The 24,882-nt window shown below is 45.9% G+C and overlaps 1 protein-coding gene across 1 annotated transcript in view; it reads right to left on the bottom strand.

The window, feature by feature from the left end:
* Positions 1-24,882, bottom strand: part of TJP2 (tight junction protein 2) — a 65,618-nt gene that overhangs the window by 22,344 nt on the left and 18,392 nt on the right. The window contains 7 exon segments of the mRNA XM_045288524.1: positions 4,553-4,613; positions 5,626-5,776; positions 6,804-6,870; positions 8,315-8,448; positions 8,558-8,666; positions 13,981-14,134; positions 16,344-16,447. Of these exon segments, the coding sequence (XP_045144459.1) occupies positions 4,553-4,613; positions 5,626-5,776; positions 6,804-6,870; positions 8,315-8,448; positions 8,558-8,666; positions 13,981-14,134; positions 16,344-16,447 (780 nt within the window).

Below are 24,882 nucleotides of genomic sequence, written 5' to 3'. Positions count from 1 at the left end.
TGGGCTTCCAGCTGGGGTGCTGGAGGTGCGATGGAAGAGATGCTGGCGACAGTCGCCCAGCACTGCAAATCCAATGAATGCCACCAGACCGTACACTTCAAAGTGATTCAGCTGGCATGGTTTAAGCTACTTGTATTTCACCACAGCTAGAAAAATGCATTCATTCAAGTCCCCCTGGGTGCTATGTTTTTTTAAAGCCACATGGTATTAAACTTAGGAGGAGGGGTGTGTGTGTGTGTGTGTGTGTGTGTGTGTGTGTGTGTGTGCGCGCATTTGCATTTCCCCCCCTCAGCCTCACCCCATAAAAGCTTTTGGAAGAGAAATGACAGCTGTGCTGGATAAATAATAGCCAAGATCGTCACGGCAGGAGCCACAAGCCCTGAGAACAACAAGTGCACATCACGCTGTGGCCCATCGCATGCCAGTTTCTGTCCAGGTGCCAGCTCTCACCGCTACAAGAGGAAGGGCCAGCTTCAAAAGCCCCAGCACAGAGAAGAAAAAGATCTGTATGTGACCTTCCCTCTTCACTCTGCCCACGGCCAGCAGCTCCGAGACGAACGGCAGTGGAAAAGGCTGGCACAGCGCTTTTCGGCGTGAAGGTGGGAAGGTGCCAATACCTATCCTCTTTCACTAGCTACCGAGCGGTCTGCGGGGAGTAGCCGTGGCTGCTGTCAGCCGGCAAGGTAGGCCTGGATCAGCTACAGTTTAATGATGTGAGCGGCCGCTTCTCCATCTCGAGAGGCAGACCCAACCTCCTTTCACCCCTCTGTAGCAGAGAGGGCTCCTTTTGTGTGCCGATGGCAAACGTCATCACACCGAAGGGGGAGGAGCACCTACTACTTGACCGCCGTGTGGGATGATGGCCAAAGGGAGCCAGTTCACATCCTGTCTCCTTTGCTAACTCCCGGTGACCCTGTGTATGCAAGAGTAGAGCTGGGGTGCAAATGGCCGATTTTTCAGCATGAGATTGCCAGGCCTTTATTCCAAGGCACCTCTGGGAAGAGTCAAAAAGCCAACTTTTTGGTTAGCATCCAAGTGCGTTAACCAGTCACATCATCACCCATAGATTCCCGCCAGGGCGATAGTAGGAAACAAACCTGCTTCTTGGGTACAGATGTCACGTGTCGTTACTTTTTACTCATTGATAGGGCTCTCCCTGACATTAACAATGCCGCACAGAGGAGGCCGATGGCCAAGTCCCTAGGGGAAGTCACTACTTCCTTTCATGGGACTTCAGAGGGTCTTTTTCCCAGATAGAACAAAATATTTTATCTTTGAACCTTCGCAAGCGAATGGCCTAACCCTGTGGTTCTCCACCTTCCTCATGCTGCGACCCTTTCATACAGTTCCTCATGTGGTGATGACCCCCGAACCATACCATTATTTTCATTGCTACTTCATAACCATCATTTTGCTGATATGAATCGGGCGACCCCTGTGAATGGGTCGTTCGACCCCCCTGAGGGGTCACGGCCCACAGGTGAGAACCACTGCCCTAACCTCTCTACAGTTCCATTAAAACAGAACTAAACAAAATGAACACAGCCGGGCATCAAGTTGGCCCCCACTCGCGGTGCCCTCCTGTAGGTCGGAGCAGCACTGTGCAGGCACCACAGGGCTTCGATGCTTGCTCCCCCCTCCCCCAGCAGGCTCCCCAGGCCTTCCTTTCTTTTTTTTTTTGGTGATTAATCACTATGCTTTAATTATGTTTAATGATGTTCAATCTGTAACAATGAAAATACATCCTGCATATCAGATATTTACATGACGATTCATGACAGGGGCAAATGACAGTTATGAAGTAGCAACAAAGATAATTGTATGGCTGGGGGTCGCCACCACAGGAGGACCTGTCTGAAAGGTTCGCAGCATTGGGAAGGGGGAGAACCACTGGCCTGAGGCATAGGGACAATTGGGAGGGTGGTGCGGGACTGAGCACTGCGGTGCACAGGCTCCCTCTGAGTCGGAGGTACTTATACGTGTGTTGGCCATCTGAATGGCTTCTTCAGGCTGTGTCGACTCATCCTTTCTGTCTGTGTTTAAACTTGAATTATTTGTCTTTTTCCTTTTAGGTGCTAATGCTTTCTGTAAATGTTTTCTATGACTGATAGCTCATTGCCCTCCCTAATTTTCCCCACTCTGTGGGTTCTCTTTTTACCCTTTGGGTGAAATCTTTGGAGACACTAAGAGTTTATTTAATTTTTAGTAGATCTGAGTCATCTCGTTAGTCTTCTGCTGTTGGAGTGTTTTATGTGTTAATTTTTCACTGATGATCTTTATAGTACTAGGTTTTACATTCAGGTCTCTTTCATCCATTGTGAGGGAATTTTGAAGGCCTTTCTTTCATGACACCTCTTTGGTGGACTTGAACCTCCAACCTTGGGGTGAGCAGCCCAAGCTCCAGAACACACCTCCCAGGGATTTTACAGCCCGTGTTGTGGTTAGTGGCTGTCAGTCCACGGGAACTCCTGGCGAGCCCACGTGTGCAGAGTAGAGCTGCTCGGCGGGTTGACAGGGCCGTGACCTTTCAAAGCAGATCGCCAGGCCTGTCTCTCCGGCACCCCTGGGGTTGGCGGCTGCGCCCACCTACCTCTTGGTTATCAGCTGAACAAACGTGAACCAGCCTTTGGCACCGCGAGGGACTCGAACCCCACCCCCGCTTGAAAACGCACGTCTTTGTTCGTTCGCGTTCGCCCACGAGTACCCTGGTTTGAGTTGGTGCTCGGATGGGATTTTTATCTCCATCTTTGCAAGTGGTATTTCCTGGGATCATGGGGTCCACGCGGTTCTCGTCGGTCCATTTAGTCATCCGGGCCGCGGTGCCGAGCCAAGCAGAGTGTAGGGTTTCACTGGAAAGCTTTCGAGAGGCTCACGATCAGGGTTTGCCCTTCACCGGCTTCAGGAATGAAATATGAACTAGTGCCACAGGCCCAGGAGCCAAGAGGGCAGGGGACCATCTGACTTTGCACGTTGCAACTTGCTTCCCAGAGAACCCAGTCCCATTCTCCCCTCTCCTCCAGCAAAGAAGCTCTTCACAGGATCCCCGTGGTCGTTATAAGAATTCCCTACTGCCCTTCACTAACAACATAAGAAAATCCCATAGGAGAACTTCAAGCTCCTAAAGCAGTCTTCCGAATAAGGACAGTTGTCCAGCCTTGCCTTTTTGTTGTCATGAGATACTTGAACTTCAGAAGTCAATGAGAAGAACAGTCTATGTCCATCGTAAAATGCATACACTAACTTATTTTTTAAAAATCTTTCAAACTAGCAGACTGTCTATATACAACAACTTTTAAAGGTTCTGTATTTGGTTTGCAAGAAGTAGCTCGGCCTGGCCAACGTTAGAGGTCAATCGCAGAATCCGCGGGAGCTCTCTGTTGCTCTCCAGCGGAGAAAAGAGTGGACATTTGCCTGAACACTGCTTGGGGCCTGGTCAATGTTATGCATTGTCATCTTCCGAGGGTCCCTGGGAGGCAAGTACCGGTCTTCTTATCCCTGTTGTCAACCAAAGCCTTGAGTCCCCAAGATTTAGCCAAGGTCACATTCGAACGTGAGACCCTGGGACCGGACTCAAATCGAAGGGGCTGATCCCAATCCTCGCTTTAGTTCTACTACAGCACACTGGCTAAAGAGCAGCACCATCAGGTATGACCACTGGCCTCTCCCCATTCAGAGGCAAGAAGATGCTGTGAACTGAAAGACATGGAGATAATTGCTTCATTGGACTAATCGGCCACACCGACACCCGTCTCCACAACCTGAGAGCAGAGGAGCTAGATGATTCCCTGCTACCGCTACCAACTGCTCTGGAAAGGATCGCATTAGAAGGTGCTGGATTGACTGGGAGAGGAATGTGGACCAGAACTCAAAACCACAAAAGAGACCAGGCTTGCTGAGAGGAAAGAGGCAGGTGGGATGCCTGTAACTATGGCCCTTCATCACCCTTCAGGTCTGGAATGGATCCCACCCCTGTGGTAAAAAATAATCAACCATAAGAGATCCAAAAGGGTGGCATATTTACCCAAAATGCCAAAGTCCAGAGGACAGGGGAGAAGGAGGAAGCGAAGGCGGACACACAGGGAGGAAGTGGGATAGGGGTCGTACATTGGGGGACCGAAACAGACAGCCTGAAACAAAACATGTATGAACTGTTATGATGATCTGCTCGGTAAGCCTCAACCTAATTCAAAATCACAACTTTTACAAGAAAGATACATGCATACTTAAAACATTTGTAGGAGTATTTATTTAGAGCCCCCCCCCCAAATAAAGAGTAACCCCAAACAAAGGGGCAAGATAGAAAGCCCAAGATGAGTAAGATCTTTTGAAAGATCATTCTCTTTACAGTTTCAATTTTTCAAAATAAAAAAATAACCTAAGAAAAATCTCTGTGAGAGTCTTTGTCGATTACCGTTGAGTGACCCTGGCTTAGGGTGATCACATGCATGTCAGACTAGAGCGGAGGGCCACACAGTTTGCAGTGGCTGATACATCGCAAGTGGATCACCAAGCCTTTCTTCCGAGGTACCCCTGGGTGGAAACCGGAACCGACCTTTCGATAAGCAGCCAAGCACGCTGATGGTTTGTACCCTCCGGGGCCTCCTGACAAGGGTCTTAAAGACCATAAGAGAGGAGCATGGGGCTCCGGGTCTGAGAAATAAGACCCTTTTGGAAGAAGCAGCGACCTCACAGCTCAGCACCAGCGAACCTTCAGCTGCTTTAGCCCCCTCCTGCCTTCTCCTCCCTCAAGCAAGCATGCCTAGAGTCTGTCAGGGACCTTCTAGTCCAGCGGTTCTCAACCTTCCTAATGCCACAACCCTTTCATGCAGTTCCTCATGCTGTGGTGACCCCCAACCATAACATTAGTTTCGTTGCTACTTCACAACTGTAATTCTGCTACTGTTGTGAATCATCATGTAAATATCTGATAGGCAGGATGTATTTTCATGGTTAAAAACTGAGCATAATTAAAGTATAGTGATCAATCACAAAACAATAGGTCATTCTATATTGTGAAATATTTATTTCTAATGACAAATCAATGAAATGTTGTCTTGAAGCATGGTGTAGCATGGGTAACAGTCTTCACACCAGGTACTCGTATATGGGCGTATCTGCATGTGGGCGGGCCTGCCTGGAGACGGATAGAGAAGTTGTGTCTCGGTTCCTAAGATAAGGTGACCAGATTGTAACATTGGTAAAGCAGGACAAAAGCGGGACACCACTGATAAAACTCCTATCCTGGCGATATAGCCACATGGCAGCTGAAAACCGTCTACCCTAGCTTGTCGTGCATTCTTTAAAAAAATTGGGACTTTTTAAAAACGCCGCGGGACTGCCCCACCAAAAGTGGGACGTCTGGTCACCTTATCCTAAGACCATCAGAAATATGTGTTTTCCAATGGTCTCAGGGGACCCCTGTGAAAGGGTCATTCGACCCCCAGAGGGGTCACGATGCACAGGTTGAAAGCTGCCGAGCTAGAAAGAGGCTGGGCTCCAGTCACAGGTATAGGAATAACGGGATCATCAGAGAGTACCACCGAAGTGGCTTTCATAGATTAAAACAAGAACTCTGATGGAAATGGTTACAAGAAAGAACGAAGAAAGAGGCCAAGCATCCCTTACCTTCAGAATCTGATCTCCTTCTTGAAGGCCCTCCTGTTCTGCGGAGGTCCCCTCCTGAATGCCGGCCACAAAGATGCCAACGTCGTTGCCGCCAGCCAGCCGGAGCCCCACGCTGTCTCCCTTCTTGAACTTCACCATCTTGGTGTCGGGGCTGCCTCGTTGGGTGGCACAAAGGGAAGATGGGGGGTATTTGTTGAAAGGGGGAGTCAGAGTGAGCAGAGGAGAGATTGTATTTCTTCTAGCTACAGAATGCTTTGAAGTCCACCAAGCCCCGGCTCGTTTCCCTCACGGGTCCTGCGAGTCGACCTCCCTTCCAGGGAAATGATGGCGAGGAAACCTGCTCCGAGCCAGAACCCGACAGAACCATCTGTTCTGGGTCTCTGAGGTGTTCCCCTTGGCCAGGGTGCAGCCACCACGCCCCCATCGCTTTCTTTTGTGTGAAACAGCCGAGCATTCCTTGTCGGACATGATGCTGCCTTACCCGGGGCCCTGCTTTCTTAGGTTTTACTAGGTTCCTGGGGGGCAGTAGATATAGATTGCTTTCCAAAGCTCACTCAGCACTATCAAGCAAATAAAGGGTAGAGCGAGGGCTAGAACTGAGACCAATTGTGTCTCCCCGTGGAGGAGTCTTGCCGAAGGAAATCCTGTCAGTAACACAGGCTCCTGTCAGACGGAGACCCAGCCTCAGTGCAGGGAAGCTGAGTCATCCTGGAGAGAGCTGCTCTCAACGCCACTGAGGCACGGGGCCGCGTTGGTCAAGCACGGGGCACTGTGTCAGTCCATCCTCAGGCATGCCCATGATAACCTTGGGATGCCCCCCTGTCACCACACCTACAGAAACGCCCTAGTTTACCAACCCTTGCTGAAGCTCTTCCCGTGGGGAACCCAACTACTCGGAATGCATTCAGGAGAAGGAGCCGAAGAGGGAGACAAGCAGACCAAGTGAATAGCAACAAAGGCCACAAACTGCCACCATCCACTGTCCTGCAAACCACGTCTCTTCCTAGTCATACGTGACTCGCAAGAGGATTCAGCTAGAGATGAATCACCCGCTGTGTGCAAAACCCACGATTTGTCTGGATCTTCACTAACGAAGAACTGGGAGGGAGGGAGGAAGGGAGGGAGGGAGGAAGGAAAGAAGAGGGAGAGTGGGAGAGGAGGGAGACTGAAATACATACCCATATATTGCTTCATCTTCGGGGCTAGGACGAAGAAAAGTTCTCGGGGCTGGTTTTGGTTGGAAAGCTGTGGGTTAAGTTATCTCTGGTTATCACGCGGGGCCACCAGGAGTTGGTTGGCTAGTTTTTAAATACAAAGATCACAAAATCCACAAAGAATTGAAATCTGAACCTTAAGCTACCTATGGGGCTACCGTGTCAAGTAACAGAAATAAGACTCTGAGGTGACGTGTCATTCCGAGGCAGGGTTGTTCGTTGCTTTTGTTGCTCACAGGTGGCAAGGAGTCGAATTTTTGACTGAAAGCAATCCTCTGGGACAGGGAGGGCCCACCTGGTTTTCTAGGCTGTAGACCGCTGGGGCTTCGCCCCGCGGAACAACTGTTGGGTTGGCCAGCCAGCCTTTGGGTTAGCAGATGAGCATTTAACCTTCGAGCCAACAGGACACTTTTGAGGGATTAGCAAGTGCCAATAGGGCCTCAAAAACAAAAAGCAAGATGATCCTCCCAAAATCAAGGTGCATCATTATATTAATTCCATAGAAAAATGGAATTACAAGACGATGGATTTTTCCCACCAACTTTTTAAAGCCCCCTCAAATGTACAAGTTAGTATTTTTATAACTTAAGAACCATATGCTGCTACTACATCTACAGGTTTTTTATGGATCAGTAATGATTTTTGTGAAATCATTATGTTTGTAGGGAGGGAGCAGGGCTAGAGGAGTGGGGGCTGAGCTCAAGGATGGGAGACCAAGGGACCTCCCAAATCACATGTGACAAAGAGTTATCCCATCTTCTTTTCTCAACATGAAAAGAGAGCTGTGCTGTCTTATCCTTTGATCTCCCCTTTGCTCCATTTAAAAGCTGTTTCGGTGTAAAGGGGGAAACACATGTGGATTAAGCCTCCAGTAAATGCCCTCTGAACACAGACCGTACGGGAATAGACTTGCTGTAACACAGAGTGGATTGTTGTATGTAGAGGGATGACCGCAGATACATTTAGGTGAAAATCTAAACGCCTTATCATTTGATCTATCTTTTGACTCATTTTAAATTTGTTCTAGTTGTTAATATTTTCCTTCTTTACAATTGAGGTTTTTCTGATGTTTTTACCTTGTTAATGTTGTTAGTTGTGTACGCTTTTCTGTATATGAAACCCAGGCTAGGTAGTAAGCCCATCGAGACAGGAATTGGATTAACGGTTTCTTGCGGGCATGTCAGAGGGGGAGAAATGAGGAGCTCGTAACAATGAGTACTACAAGAAGCTTCTAAAACGGAATCTGGTAATGACTGTACAAACTCCTCTTGATGTGATTGAATTGTATGACATGTGGATTAAATGCCAATAAAACTTTAATACATACGATAAAGCAAGAAAGGAGGAGCCTGACCTCCCTCTTCCACATATAAAAGTTTTATAAAATTATCTTCTGTCTTTTGTTCTACCCTCTGGAGTTACCAAGCACACGGTTTTGAAGACAGCTGGTGGCAGTGAGCAGAACGGCACTTTACCTGGCGGTTCCTCCTGGTGTCTGGGCTCCTTGCTGGTCTCCGAGACAACAGCAGCTGCAATGTCGCCGGTGGACTTAAACGGAGTGGGCGTGGCTCCCATCCTGGACCATCTGCCTGACGGGTCCTCTCTTGAACTTAAGCAGACAAGGTGTGAAGAGTCTCAGAACAGTGACAGGCTGGTGGGCGTGTGCGTGCGTGTTGCACTGACAAGGAGGTGCGGGTGGGCAATGCACGCTGTCTTACCTTGGCCTCTCCTTCAGCTTCTCATTGGAGGAGTGCTCATCGTAGTCCGAATAGTGACGCCTCCTCTCGTCGGGGGAAAACGACCGGTTTGACTCTATTTCGGAGATGTCTGGGTTTAAAAATAAGAAGCCTTTTTAATACAGCACTTTGAGATTCCTACAGACATGAGGCTCTTCTCTGGGGAGGAAGCTTGGAAATGTGACATTCATTTCCGATTCGTCCCTTGGGAAAAATTGATATTTTAAGGGAAAGGCATTAATGAATAAAGAGGAGAGCAAATGCAGAAGTTTTAGGTTTCCATCAAAAACCAAACCAGACTCACAGCCTTGAGTCCGCGCCGACTCACAGCAACCCCTCTGGGGCAAGGGAGAACTGCTCTTTGGGGTTTCTGAGACTACCTCTTAGCAGGAGTAGAAAGCCCGTCTTTCTCCCATGTGTTCATCAATACTGCTACTAGATCCACAACTTGATTACTGGATCCTATCTGTACATACGTACTCTTCCCAAACAGACCACTGCTTTTCAAACGCCAAGGTGCAGAATTACCAGAACGCTCTGGGCTCCATTGCAGGGCCTGAGACTGCAAGTCTATCAAGCTACCAGGAGCTGCTGCTCAACCAGCCCCTACTTTTGAGTAGCAAGCCATCCTCTCCAAAGTTCCAGGCTCTGTATTAGTTCTCACGCTCCTTTTGTCCTGTTAGCTGACCCAGAGCAGAGGCTACACAGACTCAGGGATCGGCAGGCTAGACTTTTGAGAGATGGTAAATTTAAGTTAACCATAAGGAGTTACAAAGAAATCCTTTAAAAAGGGAACACAATGCTGTTCTTAAAAGGGCAAAGTGACATTTGCTAATCATGTCTGCACAAGAGCAGTGTTAGATGGTTAAGGAAGGAAGACCACGAATTTACTTCTACAAAGGTGCTATGGGTTGGGCACCGGCCGCTAAGTACAAAACTGGCCCACCCACCCCACCCGCCTCCGTGAGAGAAAGAAGAGGCTGTCTGTTCCCGTAAACAAGGTCAGGCTCTGAAACCCTACATAGCACCAGGAGTCAGAATCGGCTTGGTAGCAGTAGATTTGCGTTTATTTTTATTTTACAAGGTTAATGTGCTGTCTGTCCTAAGATTCCCCTTCAAGCATTGACTACAACTGTTTGGAAAGAGAAGCAATGATATGGATCGATACGCAATGACTAACACAATGTCCAGCCATTCCGATCAATATGGGGGCTTCGGATGGGAAATCCTGGTGTACTTGTGACTGCCAGTGGTCTGCGTGAGGCTTGTTCCTTGGGAAAAAGGAAGAAAGGAAATAGCCTTTCTTTCCCACCCAGCCGGATAAGTAAGTACAAGGACGAGCAATGAACAGGTATAGAATGATCTGCTGGGTTCCTTAAGCACCTACACAGACATTGTGCTTCTAGTGCCCTCAGTCAGAGAGACCACTGGACGCTGACAAGTACACCAAGATTTCCCACTGGAAGCCAAATTTCATAAGACTTCAACAAGAAAATATCAACCAGGCACTTATCTTTTGGAATTAGTGTTTTAATGGAGTTTGGTTTTATTTCCCTAATAGCAATAAGGCAGGGCCCACTCAGAGCATGAAAACCCCTCTCTCAAACTGCTGACTGCTCGATTAACTCATAAATGCAGTGGAGGCAGGAGGTGGGTCCGCTAGGTGGAGCCTGCCCCCTAACCAGGTCGGGGCCACTAAGGCTCTGAAACCAACAAGCCAGATCTCCCCAAGGTCTTTCTGAGGAGTGAGTCGCAGCCCTACTCCTCCTGAAAGAGAGGGAAGTAGGCCAAGAACGCCAGCTCAGAGAGCAGCCGCTCCCACGGGGCAGGGAAGAAGTCCTTGGGAAAACCAGAAGGCAACGCCCAGCCCCAAGAAGGGTTCTCTGGGTGTGGTTTTTCCACCTAAAAACATGGCTGCAGAACCAGAAGGGTAAGGAAAGAAAAGACTAAGGGGGGGAAAAAAAAAAACAGTAACAAGGAAACAGAGGACTTGGTGGCGTAGTAGGTTAGGCATTGAGATGCAAACCTCATGCATAGCGGGCAGCGTTTCAAAACCATGAGCTGCTCCAAGAGAGAAAGATGAGATTGTCTATTCCTATAAAGATTTCGTTTCAGAAATGCACAGGGGCAGTTCTACTCTGTCCTCTAAGATCAGTATGAGTCAGAAATGGTAGTGGAGGAAAAATAAATAAACTAAGATATAACTAAGCTTTACAGATATCTACATATAGAGAGCCTACCCCAAAGTCCACTGCCATGAAGCTGATTCCAACTCACAGCAACAAAGGCACCAGGACAAAGTTTATAGGACAAAGTCAACAGGCCCACATGGGTTCCAAGACTGTAACCTTTACAGAAACACACTGCCATGTCTTAATCCCGCGGAGTGGCTGGTGGGTTCAAACCACTGACCTTTGGGTTGGCAGCTGGGTGCCTTTAACTACAGAGCCATGATAAAAAGCACAATATGCCTTCTACTCCCAGGCACGTGGATCATTATGGACTGCTTGTCAGGATGCAAATCAAGGACAGATCAATCAATAGAGTGAGTTCTCTGACCACAGTGGAGTAAAGCTAGAAATCAATTAACAAGGGGAACAAAAACCTGCCAAATATACAAATAGATACAATATGCTATTAAATTACGAATGGGTCAAAGAAGAAATTCAAAAATCTCAGGCTCAAAGGAACACGGAAGCGCAGCATGCCAAAATGGACAGGAAGGTAGGGCTCAGAGACACGCGGACACCAGTAAATGTCTACATGAAACGGGAGCTCTCAAATTAACAGCCTAGCTTACAACTATCTCCAAAAAGCAGAAAGGGAAGAGCATCTAAATGTTCAAACAAAAACAAAATACGATTCTTAGAAGAAAAAGCAGGGCCCATGCTGTCAGCCTCACTTTTCAGAGTAGCTGATCTAAAGTCATAACAAAGGCACACAAAGTAAAAGGCAAAGGGGCTTACGTGGAGAGCAAATGTTTTGAGCATGATGAACGTAATGAATGTACAAATGTGTTTTATACAATTGATGTATGTATGGATTGTGATGAGTTGTCTAAGCCCCTGATAAAATGATTAAAAAAGGAAAAAAAGGAAAAATAAATAGAGAGCCTCCTAAAAAAGGTAAACTATTATTCATGACAAGACTTTACCAAAAAGCCGAAAAGACAAGTTGCTGACTGGGAGAGTATCTTTGGAAACCATCTGGGTGACAAGAATCCAAGAATGGAAACAGACGGAAACCTCCACACCAAAAAGACAAAGCCATCGCAAAACGAGCCAAGGACCTGATCAGCCTAGAGACATGTCGTGGAAAACTGCGCCCTGACTTCTCAGAGCACTGAAAAACGCATCAGTGAAACCAGAACTATCCTTTGACTCCTCAATTCCACGCCTAGAGTTATACGTGATTTGAAAGCAGGCATTCAGAAAGACAGTTGGACACCAGTGTTCACTGCAGTACTATTTACATTTGCCAACAGGTGGAAACAACCTACAGGTGAATGGATACACAAAATGTGCTACATACACACAATGGAAGACCTCCCAGTCGGAAGAGGACATGGAGTCTTGATACATGTTACCACATGGATGGAGCTGGCAGGCATTATGCTGAGTGAAACATTTCAATCGCCAAGGGATAAATACTGCCTGCGGGCATTTATGTAAAAGGACAAGTAGAAAGAAATGTATTGAAAAATGATGGCAACAAATGTACAAATGTGCTCGACACAATGGATGGACGTATGGATTGTGATGAGAGTTGTACGAGCCCCCAATGAAATAATTTAAAATAATGACTTTTTAAAATTTACATGTTCTTAAAAAAAAAAGACAAGAAAAAGCAAAGGTGTGAAGAATCACGTTTATTAGTGGGTCAGAGGGAGTGGGGGAGAAGGGGTTAACAGTGATGGGAAAATCGTGTTAATGATAGGGTTGCTCAGCTCATGATTATATTTCCTGTCCAGAAGTTGTACACCTGTAAAGAGTTGATTGACAAAAGTTATGCAATAGACATATTTAAAACATTGGGAAAAAGGGGGGGAGGGGGTTGAAGGACTGCTGATTTATAACCCAAAACCTCAGGGGATTTGATCCACTGGTTTGGAGGCTTAGGGCCATGCTTTCATGGGACATCCTAGTTAAATGGCCTGATCACGTGTTGAGTGCTTCTGCTTGCCCTCCTAGTGCTGGTCATCCAAGGCACAACACGGGTCTCTATTCTCCTAGAGCAAGAGGGAGAGAGACAGTCAGGAATAAAGGGCGCAGCTGGAGTGGGTGGCCTCCAAGCTCTGCCTCCTGGCCCTGCCTTCTTTGCTCTAAGACAGCAGAACTAGATGGTGCCTGGCTGCCACGCTGAACATTTTAATCACAGTCTAGAAGAAAGCTGATTTAAAGGGGGGAACTACAGAACAGAATTTCAAATCCTCATGGACTCCAGACTCTCAGAAAACGACTCATGAAAGTTGGATCAAACCCTGAAACAACTGCTTGGAGATCATCTTTGAACCAAACACCAAAAACACCCTGGGCATCATCCTAAAACCAAACAATAGTTTAGCTTCACTCACTCACTCTCTCTCACCCTCACACACATACACAAACTTTAAATCTGCCACGAGGTCAGCAGTTCAAAAACACCACCCACTCCGCTGGGTAAAGGTGGGCTTTCTACTCCCGTTAATAGTTAGAGTCACGGAGATTCATAGGGACGGTTCTACCTTGTCCTATAGGGTCCCTAGGAGTCAGTATCGACTCCGCGGCGGTGCGCTTGGTTTAGTTTTACACCCTTTTAAAAACTAGCTGGGAAAAAAATGAGGAGCTGTTTGATACCCAGGGCTCTAATAGAAAGAAAATGTTTTGAAAATGATGACGGCAACATATGTACAGATGTACTCGACACAATGGATGGATGGATTGTGATAAGAGCTGTACAAGTCCCCAATAAAATGATTTTCTTTTTAGAGAAAGAAGTTGATACACATTTGACCTATAGAAATAGCGATGGAACGCAACTCGGAAGTCTGAATAAAATTGGAGATGTCCTTTGTGCTTGCAAAAAAAAACCCCTATCTGATTGGCAAACCTGTGACACTGGTGATTCAAATGATTACATAGGAAGCTTAGTGGGAGGAACAGGTCAAAAAAAAAAAGTGTGTGTGTGTGTGTGGGGGGGGTGAGGGAGAAACAGTTGCACTTAACTCCAAGAACATTCCTCATCAGTCCGAGCAAAAACAGCGATACAGGCGTCTGTTGGATGTATACGTTCTCAGCAGCAACAACAAAATAAATGGAAGTGGGTAAATAAAGACACAAAGCGGAGGAGGGGCTGGCAATGTCATTTCTGGCTGGGCGGCTGGGCTGAACAGAGAGGGGAGGCTGAAAGCAGCAGCCTCTTCTTACCGTCCATCTCCGAGTCGCTGTCGTTCAGGGACGGGATGTTGATGAGGGTCTGCTTGCTGTCTCTCAGCACCACCAGCTGGAGCTTCCCTCTGGACTTTTCTATCAGCTTGCGAGCATCCGTTAAAGACATGTTCTCGGTGACCGTTCCATTGATCTGTGTTCACCAAAAGAAGCAACTGGGAACGTTACATTCAAGGCACAGCATGCAACCAGTTAAGCGCTCAGCTTTAGCCCAAAGGTTGGCAGTTCAAACCCACCGTTGAGCTCCGAGGGAGAAAGATCGGATGGCCTGGTTCTGTCTAGACAGTCATCAAGAAAATCCTAGGGGGGCAATTCTATTTTGTCACATGGGGGCCGCTTTGAATTGGAATCAACTAGAAGCTCACCACAACAAGAAAATGATACATAATATAACCATTTGTCAACAAGGCAGAAAGTCCTATCTTCCTCCGCTCAAAATGTAGCAACTCTACTCAGATGTTCAGAGCCATGAGCTTTGGAATGACTGCCTCATTAACAATTAATTATCCTTTAAATTAAATACAACCCAGCATACTGGGTCCCCAGTGCAGGCATGTGTACTTAAATTACTCTGCTAATTTATTTAACTTCTAAGCTTAAGGCGCTGGTTTGGTTTACGACCGGAATGTATTTCCTGACCTGGGAGATTTACCAAAACGATTAAATATTCAGCATTAATGAGGCCACCAGCTCTCCCTCTCAACTTTCCTCATTCCACGAGCTTGAACTTGAACAGAGAGAAGACAGCGGCAGTTGAGGTTTGTAGAAAATCAGACCGTGTGAACCACTGTAAGCCCCAAAGTCTGTTTTGCTTCTCTGATTAAAAAAAAAAAATCATCTCCTGGGAACAGATCAAAGTCACTGGACTGTACATGTAAAAAATCCTGAGTTGGTGAGTGTTTTGTCTTAGACAAACACATACAAAATAAAAATGATTACAAAATCATTTTTTTATTCCTTATTAAGTAAAACTGTGAAGCTGTTGTTTCTGGACATACCTTCCATTTCGGTCTACACACACCTCTGAGGGCAGTGCTTCCAGCTCCCTGAGTGTTCCCTAAAAAATTCTGGCTCTTTGACTTCTACTTTTACCATCAAAACACAATCTGTGTCACATGGCATTCCTTGTCATGGTCTTTGAGTTTGGGGAGTGAGTTAGTTAATTGTGCCAGCCTGGCCGATAATCACATGTGGTGCTGGCTGAAAGGCGGAGGGATAAATGGGTGGTGAAGCCTCGCCTTTCTAGTTCTCAGGTCTCTTGTTTTGTGATGGTTGCACCGGGTGCAGCTGCCTTAGCAGTTCCCTGCTTCAGCTTGCAAGATGGATTTCCTACAAGACATCCCCAAGGAGAAGCCGCATGGATCTATCCCGATGAAGCCCTGGGTGCTGGAACAGCCGTGTGGAGACCCTTGCCAGTGCTGAGATGCTTACACGTTCACTGACTCAGCTTTCCTCCTGCAGTCGGCATCATTGCCTCTGTTTTGTGAGGTGGAGGACTTTGTGGACTGGTGTTGGGTTAATGGGTTAATGTTGGACTTGTGGGCTTGGGCAGCATTGGGTTGGGATGTTTTCGTGATGCACATTTTCTTTGCATAAAACTCTCTCTTATACATGAGTTGCTGTGGATTTGTTTCTCCAAAGTACCCAGACTAATACAGGGAGCAAGAAGTCTGGAGGGGCAAGATCAGCTACAGGTAGGTGGGATATGCTTCCCAATGACGTTCCCATGGACCTTGCTGCCCTCAGAGAATGAAGGAGTGTCGTGATGGAGGGGAAAAAATCCTGAACACAACTTGAACCACGTAGATTTCAACTTTCTGAAAACTTCTTCCTGATAGGGCTCAGTGATTAATCTGTGTCGCTTCAAGAAAATCTAGCAAGATGATCCCTATGGAATACCTCCCAACCCCTCCCTAACACCCCGCAAAGTCACCCTAACTTTCTGGGTTGGCCTCCCTGCCTTGAATTTCACTGGCCCACCAGGTGCCTTCCAAGGCCACTGTATTCATGGGATCTTCTTTGGGGAGGACTCTAAGGAGACCTACGTCAAGTGCATGGCTGGAAGAACTTGTCCACAGCCAGCCACTGAGGCTACAGTCATGTTTACATGCATTTGGTTGGAATAAGCCTGTGCTTGTACTGGAGCCCCAGTAAGTACCAATATTTCTTGACTTAGGTGTGTGTGTGTCACATGCAAAGATACTGTCTGACGACTTTACTCTGAGTCATGGCTCCCGACTGAACCCGATTCCCGTGAAGCGTCCCTGGGTTGGCACTTGGATGTGAACCGTGACCCTGAAGCAAAGGAAGAGCATGACTGCCCTCCACCCTCATCCACCCACCTTGAGAATGATGTCTCCTTCGTGCAGGTTGCCGTCTTTTGTGGCCAGGCCCGTTCTGGTCATTTCTTTGATGAAGATCTGGCTCCCAAGCCGGAGACCATACTCTAGAAGCACACACACGTATGAATCACACAGGTGCCCCAACTTGTCCCCAAGATTCAGTCCAGTGCTAACTCGAAACCATCCAAGATAAAATGCGTTTTCTCTGCGGGACATTCTACAAGGCCAGGAGTCTTTTTTATTTATTTATTTAGTTTTAAAACATTTTATTAGGGGCTCATACAACTGTTATCCCAATCCATACACACATCAATTGTGTAAAGCGCATTTGTACATCGTTTCTCAAAACATTTTCTCTCCATTTAAACCCCCGACATTAGGTCCTCATTTTTCCCCTCCCTCCCCGCTCCCCCCTCCCTCATGAGCCCTTGATAGTTTATAAATGGGTATTTTGTCATATCTTGCCCTGTCCGACGTCTCCCTTCATCCACTTTTCGGTTCTCTGTCCCCCAGGAAGGAGGTCACACACAGTTCCATGTAATCGGTTCCCTCTTTCCTACCCATTCTCCCTTCACCCTCCCTGTTTTGCCACTCACACCACTGGTCCTATAGGGCTCATCCGTCCTGGATTCCCTGTAATTTCAGTTCCTATCTGTACCAGTGTACCTCCTCTGGTCTAGCCAGACTTGCAAGATCGAATTCGAGTCATGGTAGTGGGAGCGGGGAGGAAACATTTAGGAACTAGAGGAAAGTTGTATTTCTCATCATTGTTACATCGCACCCTGACTGGCTCATCTCCTCCCTGAGACTCCTCTGCAAGGGGATCTCCAGTCAAGGCCAGGAGTCTTGACACCTAGTTAAATACCATGAACAACCAGAGAAGCAGTGGCCTAGTTCTAGATTAAAAGAGAACTAAAGGCCAAATGCAAAGAGAAATGAAGGTTAATACCAAGGGGCTGGGAAAAGTTAGAGGGAAAATAGAATTCAAAGATAATAGAATTGCCCAGGGAGTTTTTTGAAGACCTCTTGCACATCCTATGGTACGGAGGAACTTTGAAAACATAGTGCTAAGGTATTAAACAGGCCAGACGCAATGGTTTACATGCCACTTATGTAAACATAGAGGCAAAAGTGCATCACTCGTTGCCAGGGGCTGTAAGACAGGAGATTCAGTGCGTGATTGCTAAAGGAATACTGAGTTTCTGTTTGGGGTGATGAGTGATGGTGACTATAATTGCCAAAAATGGCAAAATCTTTGCTAGATAGATTTGAGCACCATAAAACTAAAACAAAACAAGAAAATACAAATATATTGCAAGAAGCATCATTGCACCAAGCCAAAGGTAGGGCTGGGGAGGCTGTGAGCTTTCAGAAACAGATCACTGGGCCTGTCTACGGAGGTGCGTCTGAGGGAATCAAAGTTTTGGCTAGAAGGCAGGCACTTGTAACCATCTGTGCACGCGGACCATTAAAATGGAAAGGGGCCTGGGTGGCGCGAAAGGCTAAGCGTTGGGCTCTTCACCATAAGATCAGGTGTTCAAATGCTCCAGCTGCTTCCTGGGTAAAAGAGGAGGCTGTCTACTTCCGCAAAGATTTACTGTTTCGGAAACCCTACAAGGGGGCACCACGAGTCAGAATTGAGTCCAGAGCGACGGGTTTGATTATATATTAAGGAGATACTAATGCTAATTTTCTTAAGTGTGGCAAGGACAGGAGAATGTTCTTATCCTTAGGAGAAACCTACAACTTTCTTGCAAGTGGCTCAGAAAAAGCATTAAAAGTGTGTGTGTGTGTGTGTGTGTGTGTGTGTGTGTGTACAGTGTGCAGGTGCGTGCACACAGGTACGTACGTATAGATGGGGATGGAGAGAAGAAAACTATAGGAAAGGGGTAAAGATAGCAATTGTGGCAAACTGTTAGACGGGCTAAAATTCCGTGAAAGCTCTGTGTGTAGGGGCTATAAAATAACCACAGTCCAAATGAAAAGTTTGCAAGGAAGAAAACATAAGTCAGTACAACTCAATAGGCCTATTCTGCTGAAACGGAGAATTGTAATGAAGTAGTCTGCAGGAGGGCACTGCCTAAAGTACGCCTTTTGTCTGTAATTGTGTAGATGGTGTGGGATTTGGCATTTCAAAAAGTTCATTGTAAAGAAAAGAGGTAAGTACAGGAGGCAAGGCAATAAACACGAAAACCAGCAGGGATTGGGGCTTTATATTATTATCTATAAACTTTGACTAGCTATCGTGGGGTGGGAGTGGGGGGACACGACAAAACAAAACATTATTTCCTAAGAATATATGCTTAAGAATATTTTAAATGCCATTAGACCATTCTGATTATTAAGCAGGTAAATAGACACATTTTAAGAATGCAGTGATTATTTTAGAAAGCTTCCATAACCAAATGCATTGCCATAGCAACCCAATAAAGCAACGCAGAACTGCCCCTGTGGGTTCCAAGACTTTCAATCATTGCAGGAGTAGATAGCCTATCTTTTCCCTGTGATGTGGCTGGTGGGTTCGAACCACAGTTTATAGTTAGTAGCTCAATGCATAACCCATTCCACTACCAGAGCTCTTTGACAGGTTTAAAAAGATATACACACACATACACACATATACAATATTATATATAAACTATATTTTTAAACGATCATAGAACTACTATCTGTTATAATTTTAAATTATGTTGTATGTAGTATATATTATATCATACTTACATTAATGTATATTGTGTCGTGTCATTTTTATATATCATATAAGCTATATATCATATATATTTAAATTATTGTTCTGATGGAAAATCTCATATAACAAAATAACAACCTACAGTTTAGGATAGATATAAAATAAGACTGAAGGAGGACTAGGAAGTCCTGGTGGCAGAGCTGTTATGCATCGGGCTGCAATCCGCGTGGTTGGCAGTTCGAAAGCTTTCCACTCCCATAAAAGTTACAGTCTCAGAACCCATGAGGAGGGTTTTGTGGGTTTTTTTATGGAAAGCGCTCTGGTGGCAACAAAGTTAACCATTCTGCTACTATGGTTCTATGAAAATCGACTCTAAGTCATTTACTATGAAATTGTTTTTTTGTTTTAGTTTGAAATGGCTAACAGTAAACTTGTCAGTACCAGACGCTATCACACTGATTAGAAGCATGATTCTGTTTCCTCTCCGATGTTTTTCACGAGTGATAGATAACTTTCTGTTGCTCCAACAGCCCCTGACCCAGAGCAGAAGTCTCAGGGAAACAGAACAGCAGGGTGCAGGATTAGAATGAATCATTTCTGTGCGTGTATCAAGCATTCCTCTATCCTCTTAGAAACCACATCCTTGCGATAAGGTTGCGAATAGATTTCTTGGTGCATGTATGCGAGCATCTACTAAATGAAAATTAAGAAAATAAATAATTCGATTGCCCCGCTTCTAAGACACTTACCAGCAAGGCTGGTGGGGACCCATGAGAGGCAGTAGCTGGCCATAGGACTGGATCATTTCCTTCTGAATTAAATGCAGGCCTTGCCTACCGCCAGACTTCTTTAAAGAAACCTGAACAATTCTCATAGCGACTCTATAGGACAGAGTAAAACTATCCCAGAAGGTTTCTGAGACTAAATCCCACCCCCACCCCCTTTGATCCAGTTTATGAAATACTTTTATTGGGGGCTCTTACATCTCTTATCACAATCCATACATTCCTTCATTATGTCAAGCACATTTGTACACATGTTGCCATCATCATTTTCAAAGAATTTTCTTTCTACTTGAGCCCTTGGTATCAGCTCCTCAGTTTCCCCCCTCCCTCCCTCATGAATCCTTGATAAGTTATAAATTATTATTTTCATACCTACATCATCCTCTGTCACCCTTCACCCACTTTTCTGTTGTTCATCCCCCTAAGAAGGGGTTAGATGTTGATCCTTGTGATCGATTCCCCCTTTCTCTCCAGACCTTCCCCTTATCCTCCTGGTATCTCTATTATCATTGTTGGCCCTGAGAGGTTTACCTATTCTGGATTCCCTGTGTTTCCGGCTCTTATCAGTAGCGGTGTGCATGCTCTGCTCTAACCTGATTTGTGAGGTAGAGCTGAGGTTATGATAGTGGGGCGGGGGAGGAAGCTTTAAAGAACTACAGGAAAGTTGTATGTGTCATCGGTGCTACACTGCACCCTCTGGCTCCTCTCTTCCTTGTGACATTTCTGTGAGGGATCTCCAATTGTCTACAGATGGGCTTTGGGTCTCCACTCCACGCCCCCGCCCCCACCCACATTGGTATGATTTTGTTCTGGGTCTTAGATGCCTGATACCTGATCCCATCGACACCTCATGATCACACAGGCTGGTGTGCTTCTTCCATGTGGACTTTGTTGCTTCTCTGCCAGATGGCCGCTTGTTTATCTTCAAGCCTTTAAGACCCCAGATCTTTTGATAGCCAGGTACCATCAGCTTTCTTCACCACACTTGCTTATGCACCCATTTTGTCTTCAGCGAGATCGTGTCAGGAAAGTGAGCATCATGGAATGACGGATTATTAGAACAAAGTGTTCTTGTGTTGAGGGAGTACTTGAGTCGAGGCCCAATGTCCATCTGCTACCTTAATTCTTAACATATAGATATGAGTACATAGTTCTATTTCCCTATCATTATATATAAATATATTTACATATGTACATGCCTGTATTAAGACCTCTATAAATGTCCTTTGCCCCCTAGTTCCTTCCTCTATTTCCTTTTACTTTCCTCTTGTCCCACCATCATGTTCAGCCTTCATTCGAGTTCAGCAATTCCTCACTGTTAAACTGTCCTTGATTAAGCCCCAGTAGGCATCCTACACCCTTCTCTCCATTGATTTTAACTCACTTGTTCCCTTGTCCCTGGGTTGGTTGACCACCCCCCTTCCTTTCTCTCACCTCCCCTTCTTCCCCCTCCCCCCAAACTGTTGTTCCCGTTGTTTTCATCTCCGAATTGTTTATCCTGCCTATCTTATCTAGATAGACATGCAGAGACATTAATTTAAGCACAAAAACCCGACAAAGCCAAACAAAGGAAGACAAAAATCAACAAAAACCAACAAAAAGAAGGCCAATGACAAAAAAGCCTATCAATGGTTCCAGGTCTGTTTTTTGACCTTTAGGAGTGTTTTCCATTTGAGTCTGATGAGGTGCCACACTCTGTCCCCAAAGTCTATTTTTGGTTTCCCTAGAGACTTCATCACTTTGCTCCCCTTGCTGCTCTGTTGCATGCACTTGGTGTTTCATCCCAGCGTGATGGGGTCAGGTTGGGCACAATTCCCACACTGTGCTGAGACTAAATTTTCACGGGATCAGAAAGCCTCATCTCTCTCCCTCAAAGTGGCTGCTGGGTTCAAACTGCTGGCCCTGTGGTTAAGCAGTCCAACACATAATCCACTACGGCACTGGCGCTGCTAGGAGTTGGAATCAGCTCAGTGGTGGTGAGTTTGGTTTGGGTTTTTAAACAACTCTAGCCAACAATCACCAAGTATTTATAAGTTACATGTATATGTAACCTAAAATATAAAATATATTATCGGGGTATTACATGGCCCAGAAATAAAATGCTGTATAAGTCAAGCTCCATGCTGTATGAGCCCTCTTCCTTGGTTTGCTGAGATGAGTCAGGAATTGCAGTCTCTTAGGACAATGCCCTTTTAAACTATGGCTTACCACTCAGGGATGGTCTAGAAATCAACTGAGTTGGTTGCAAGCGACACTGTCATAAAATAGATCCAAAATGGTTCTACTTGCCTGTAGAACAATTTTTAAGCATATAATTCGGCGGTACTGGGTATAGGCAAACTATGATGCAACCACAATCAGTGTTTCCAAACCTTTTCCATCACCCCAAACAGCACCTCCTCCCACTGCCAGCAACCTTACAGGGCAGAGTAGTTCCTCTGGGGTCTCTGAGGCTGCACACCTTTACAGAACTGCCTCGTCTTTCTCCCACGGAACGTCTGGGGAGCACAAACCACTGCCTGTCTTCCAGTCAGCAAACTAGAGCTGAGCCCACTGCCCCACCAGGGATCCTTAACAGAGCCTGGGCACCCATTAAGCATTACACCCCCTCCTACCTCAGCCCCAGCATAAGTAACCTCTGATTTCCTTTCTAAATCTGTGCAGATGCTTAAGTGAGAGCGACAGTATCTGTCCTTCTGTTAGTGGCTGATTTCACTCAGCACCACGGTCAGCTTCTTCTGTTTGTTTTCCTGGACTGGAATCCATCAGCATGTATGACAACAAGCAGGTGTGGTTTCATGGAACTTCAGCTTACGCTATGGATAAACACGTGTGTCCATCTACATGTGTCTATCTGTGTGTGTGAAGGGGCTTTAAAAAATGTGTGGGGAAAGTTCCATTCTATTCCGTTTTGCAGAAGTGCCCTTGATAGGACACAACATAGCGTGTGGTTCTCTCTGTGACCCCAATACATTGTCTTTAAGGAAGGAGAAGTATGAACTCCACTCTCTTGAGTAACGCCAGGACCAGAGGGACTACAGCCTATAAAATGAATACCAGAAAAAAAACAAAAACAAACAAACAAACAAAAATGAGCACCAGATTGCTCTGAAGGAGCTCACTTGACAAATGTCCTCTCTCAAAACTTCTGAAGTCCCCTTTTCAATCAGATTGTAGTTTTATTCTGCAATCTTGGAGGTTAATAAATGAATAATATGAGGGCAAAGTCAAAAAATATTGCAGAAACAGAAATCACAGAAACCTTTATCAAACAAAACTATCAAAGTATGAAGCCATTTGGTTAGCAGTCCAATATGCAACCACTACTCCACCAGGGACCCTGCCACTTTAAATGGGGTTAAATGGGGTTAAGAGTATGCAACTGGGGGGACGGAGAGGGTAAAAATGAGGAGCCGATACCAAGGGCTCAAGTAGAAAGTAAATATTTTGAGAATGATAATGGCAACATATGTACAAATGTGCTTGACACAATGGATGGATTGTGATAGGAGTTGTAGGAGCCCCCAATAAAATGATTTTTTTTAAAAAGAGTCTGCAACTGCTCCCAGGATGCAATGTGGAAAGGGCAGATTAGGGCGGAGCTTATCTCTGCTACAGGTATACCAAGACCATCAAGATGTTGGTGTCCTTGGCCCATAAAACAGGAATGAAGCCTCCTACCACACAGGGTTCTTATGATGACTAGGGGAGATAGCGCTAGTTCAGAATGATCCCTGGCAGAGAACAGAAGTGCATTCAAGATAAGATAGAGTTATCCGAGTTTGGTGAGTAGCCAACGCTGACAAACTAGCTGGAAAATCCAAGATTCAGAGAAACGACTGGTCTCCAGGACTACGTGTCTCTATGACTCATGGCCTCCTCTACCCGGAGAGCAGAACTAGACAGTGCCCAGCTGCCACGACCAAACACTGATCTGGGCCACACGAGATGGATCCTGATAAAACAGGAGGCAAATGTGGAAGAGGACTTCAAGTTCTCTCAAAATCCAGACATAACGAGGCCAAATGAGATTGGAAGACACCCCCATCCCACAAGACTTTCTATCACCTTGAGATACTCTTTAAATTTTGAAACCAACCACACCATAGACAGGGGAACAGCTAGGGAATTAAAATCAACAACGAGGAGGACATAGAGATCCTAGGGGTGTTGGAGCAACAGCAATCTGGCTGAGAGGAATTACTAAGAGACAGAAGAAGGGCGAGTGTGATGGTGGGAAAGGAGGAAGGTAAAAGGAAACGGAGGAAAGATCTAGGAAGCAAAGCTATGGACAGAGGTATAAACATAGGTGTGTGTCCATATGTAAATATATCAATTCATAAAAATAGAGCCAGTGGCCTATGTACATATGGAAATACGTCGAGGACGTGGATGGACTTCAGGCCTCTGCTCAAGCCCTCCCTCAATGGAAGAACACTTTGTTCCAGCAACCTGGCATTCTGTGATGTTTACCCTCGCAGCACAATCACGGAAGATAAAATGGGTGCACAAGCAAATGTGGTGATGGAAGCTGATGGTGCCCGGCCATCAAAAGATATAGTGTCTAGGGTCTTAAAAGCTTGAAGTTAAACAAGTGGCCAGAGAAGCAAGTAGCAGAGAAGCAACAAGCCCCCATGGAAGAAGCACACCAGCCTGTGTGATCACGAGGTGTCTACAGGATCAGGTAACAGGCATCAGAAGAACCAAACAAACAAACAAACAAAATGTTGAGAATGAGGGGGGTCTGAGCAGAGAGCCAAAACCCATCTGTAGACAATGGGACATCCCCTCACAGAAGGGTCACCAGGAAGGGATGAGTCAACCAGAGTGCAGTATAGCACTGATGAAACAAACAATATTCCTCTGGTTCCTTGAGGCTTCCTCACCCCCCACTACCATGACCTCAGTCCTGCCTTTCACTGCAGGCTAGACCAAGGGGAAGGTGGGCAGAGGAGGGGGGAAGGGAAAAAGAGAAGTTGATACCAAGGGCTCAAATAGAAAGTAAATGTTTCGAAAATGATGATGGTAACATATGTACAAATATGCTTGATACAATTGATGTATG

The sequence above is a fragment of the Echinops telfairi genome, unplaced genomic scaffold, assembly GCF_000313985.2.
Source record: "Echinops telfairi isolate 266 unplaced genomic scaffold, ASM31398v2 ScPeMD7_22;HRSCAF=79, whole genome shotgun sequence".
In the NCBI taxonomy this organism is placed as follows: domain Eukaryota; kingdom Metazoa; phylum Chordata; class Mammalia; order Afrosoricida; family Tenrecidae; genus Echinops; species Echinops telfairi.
Note: the sequence above shows the minus strand (reverse complement) of the source record. Positions and strands in the feature narration are given on the sequence as shown.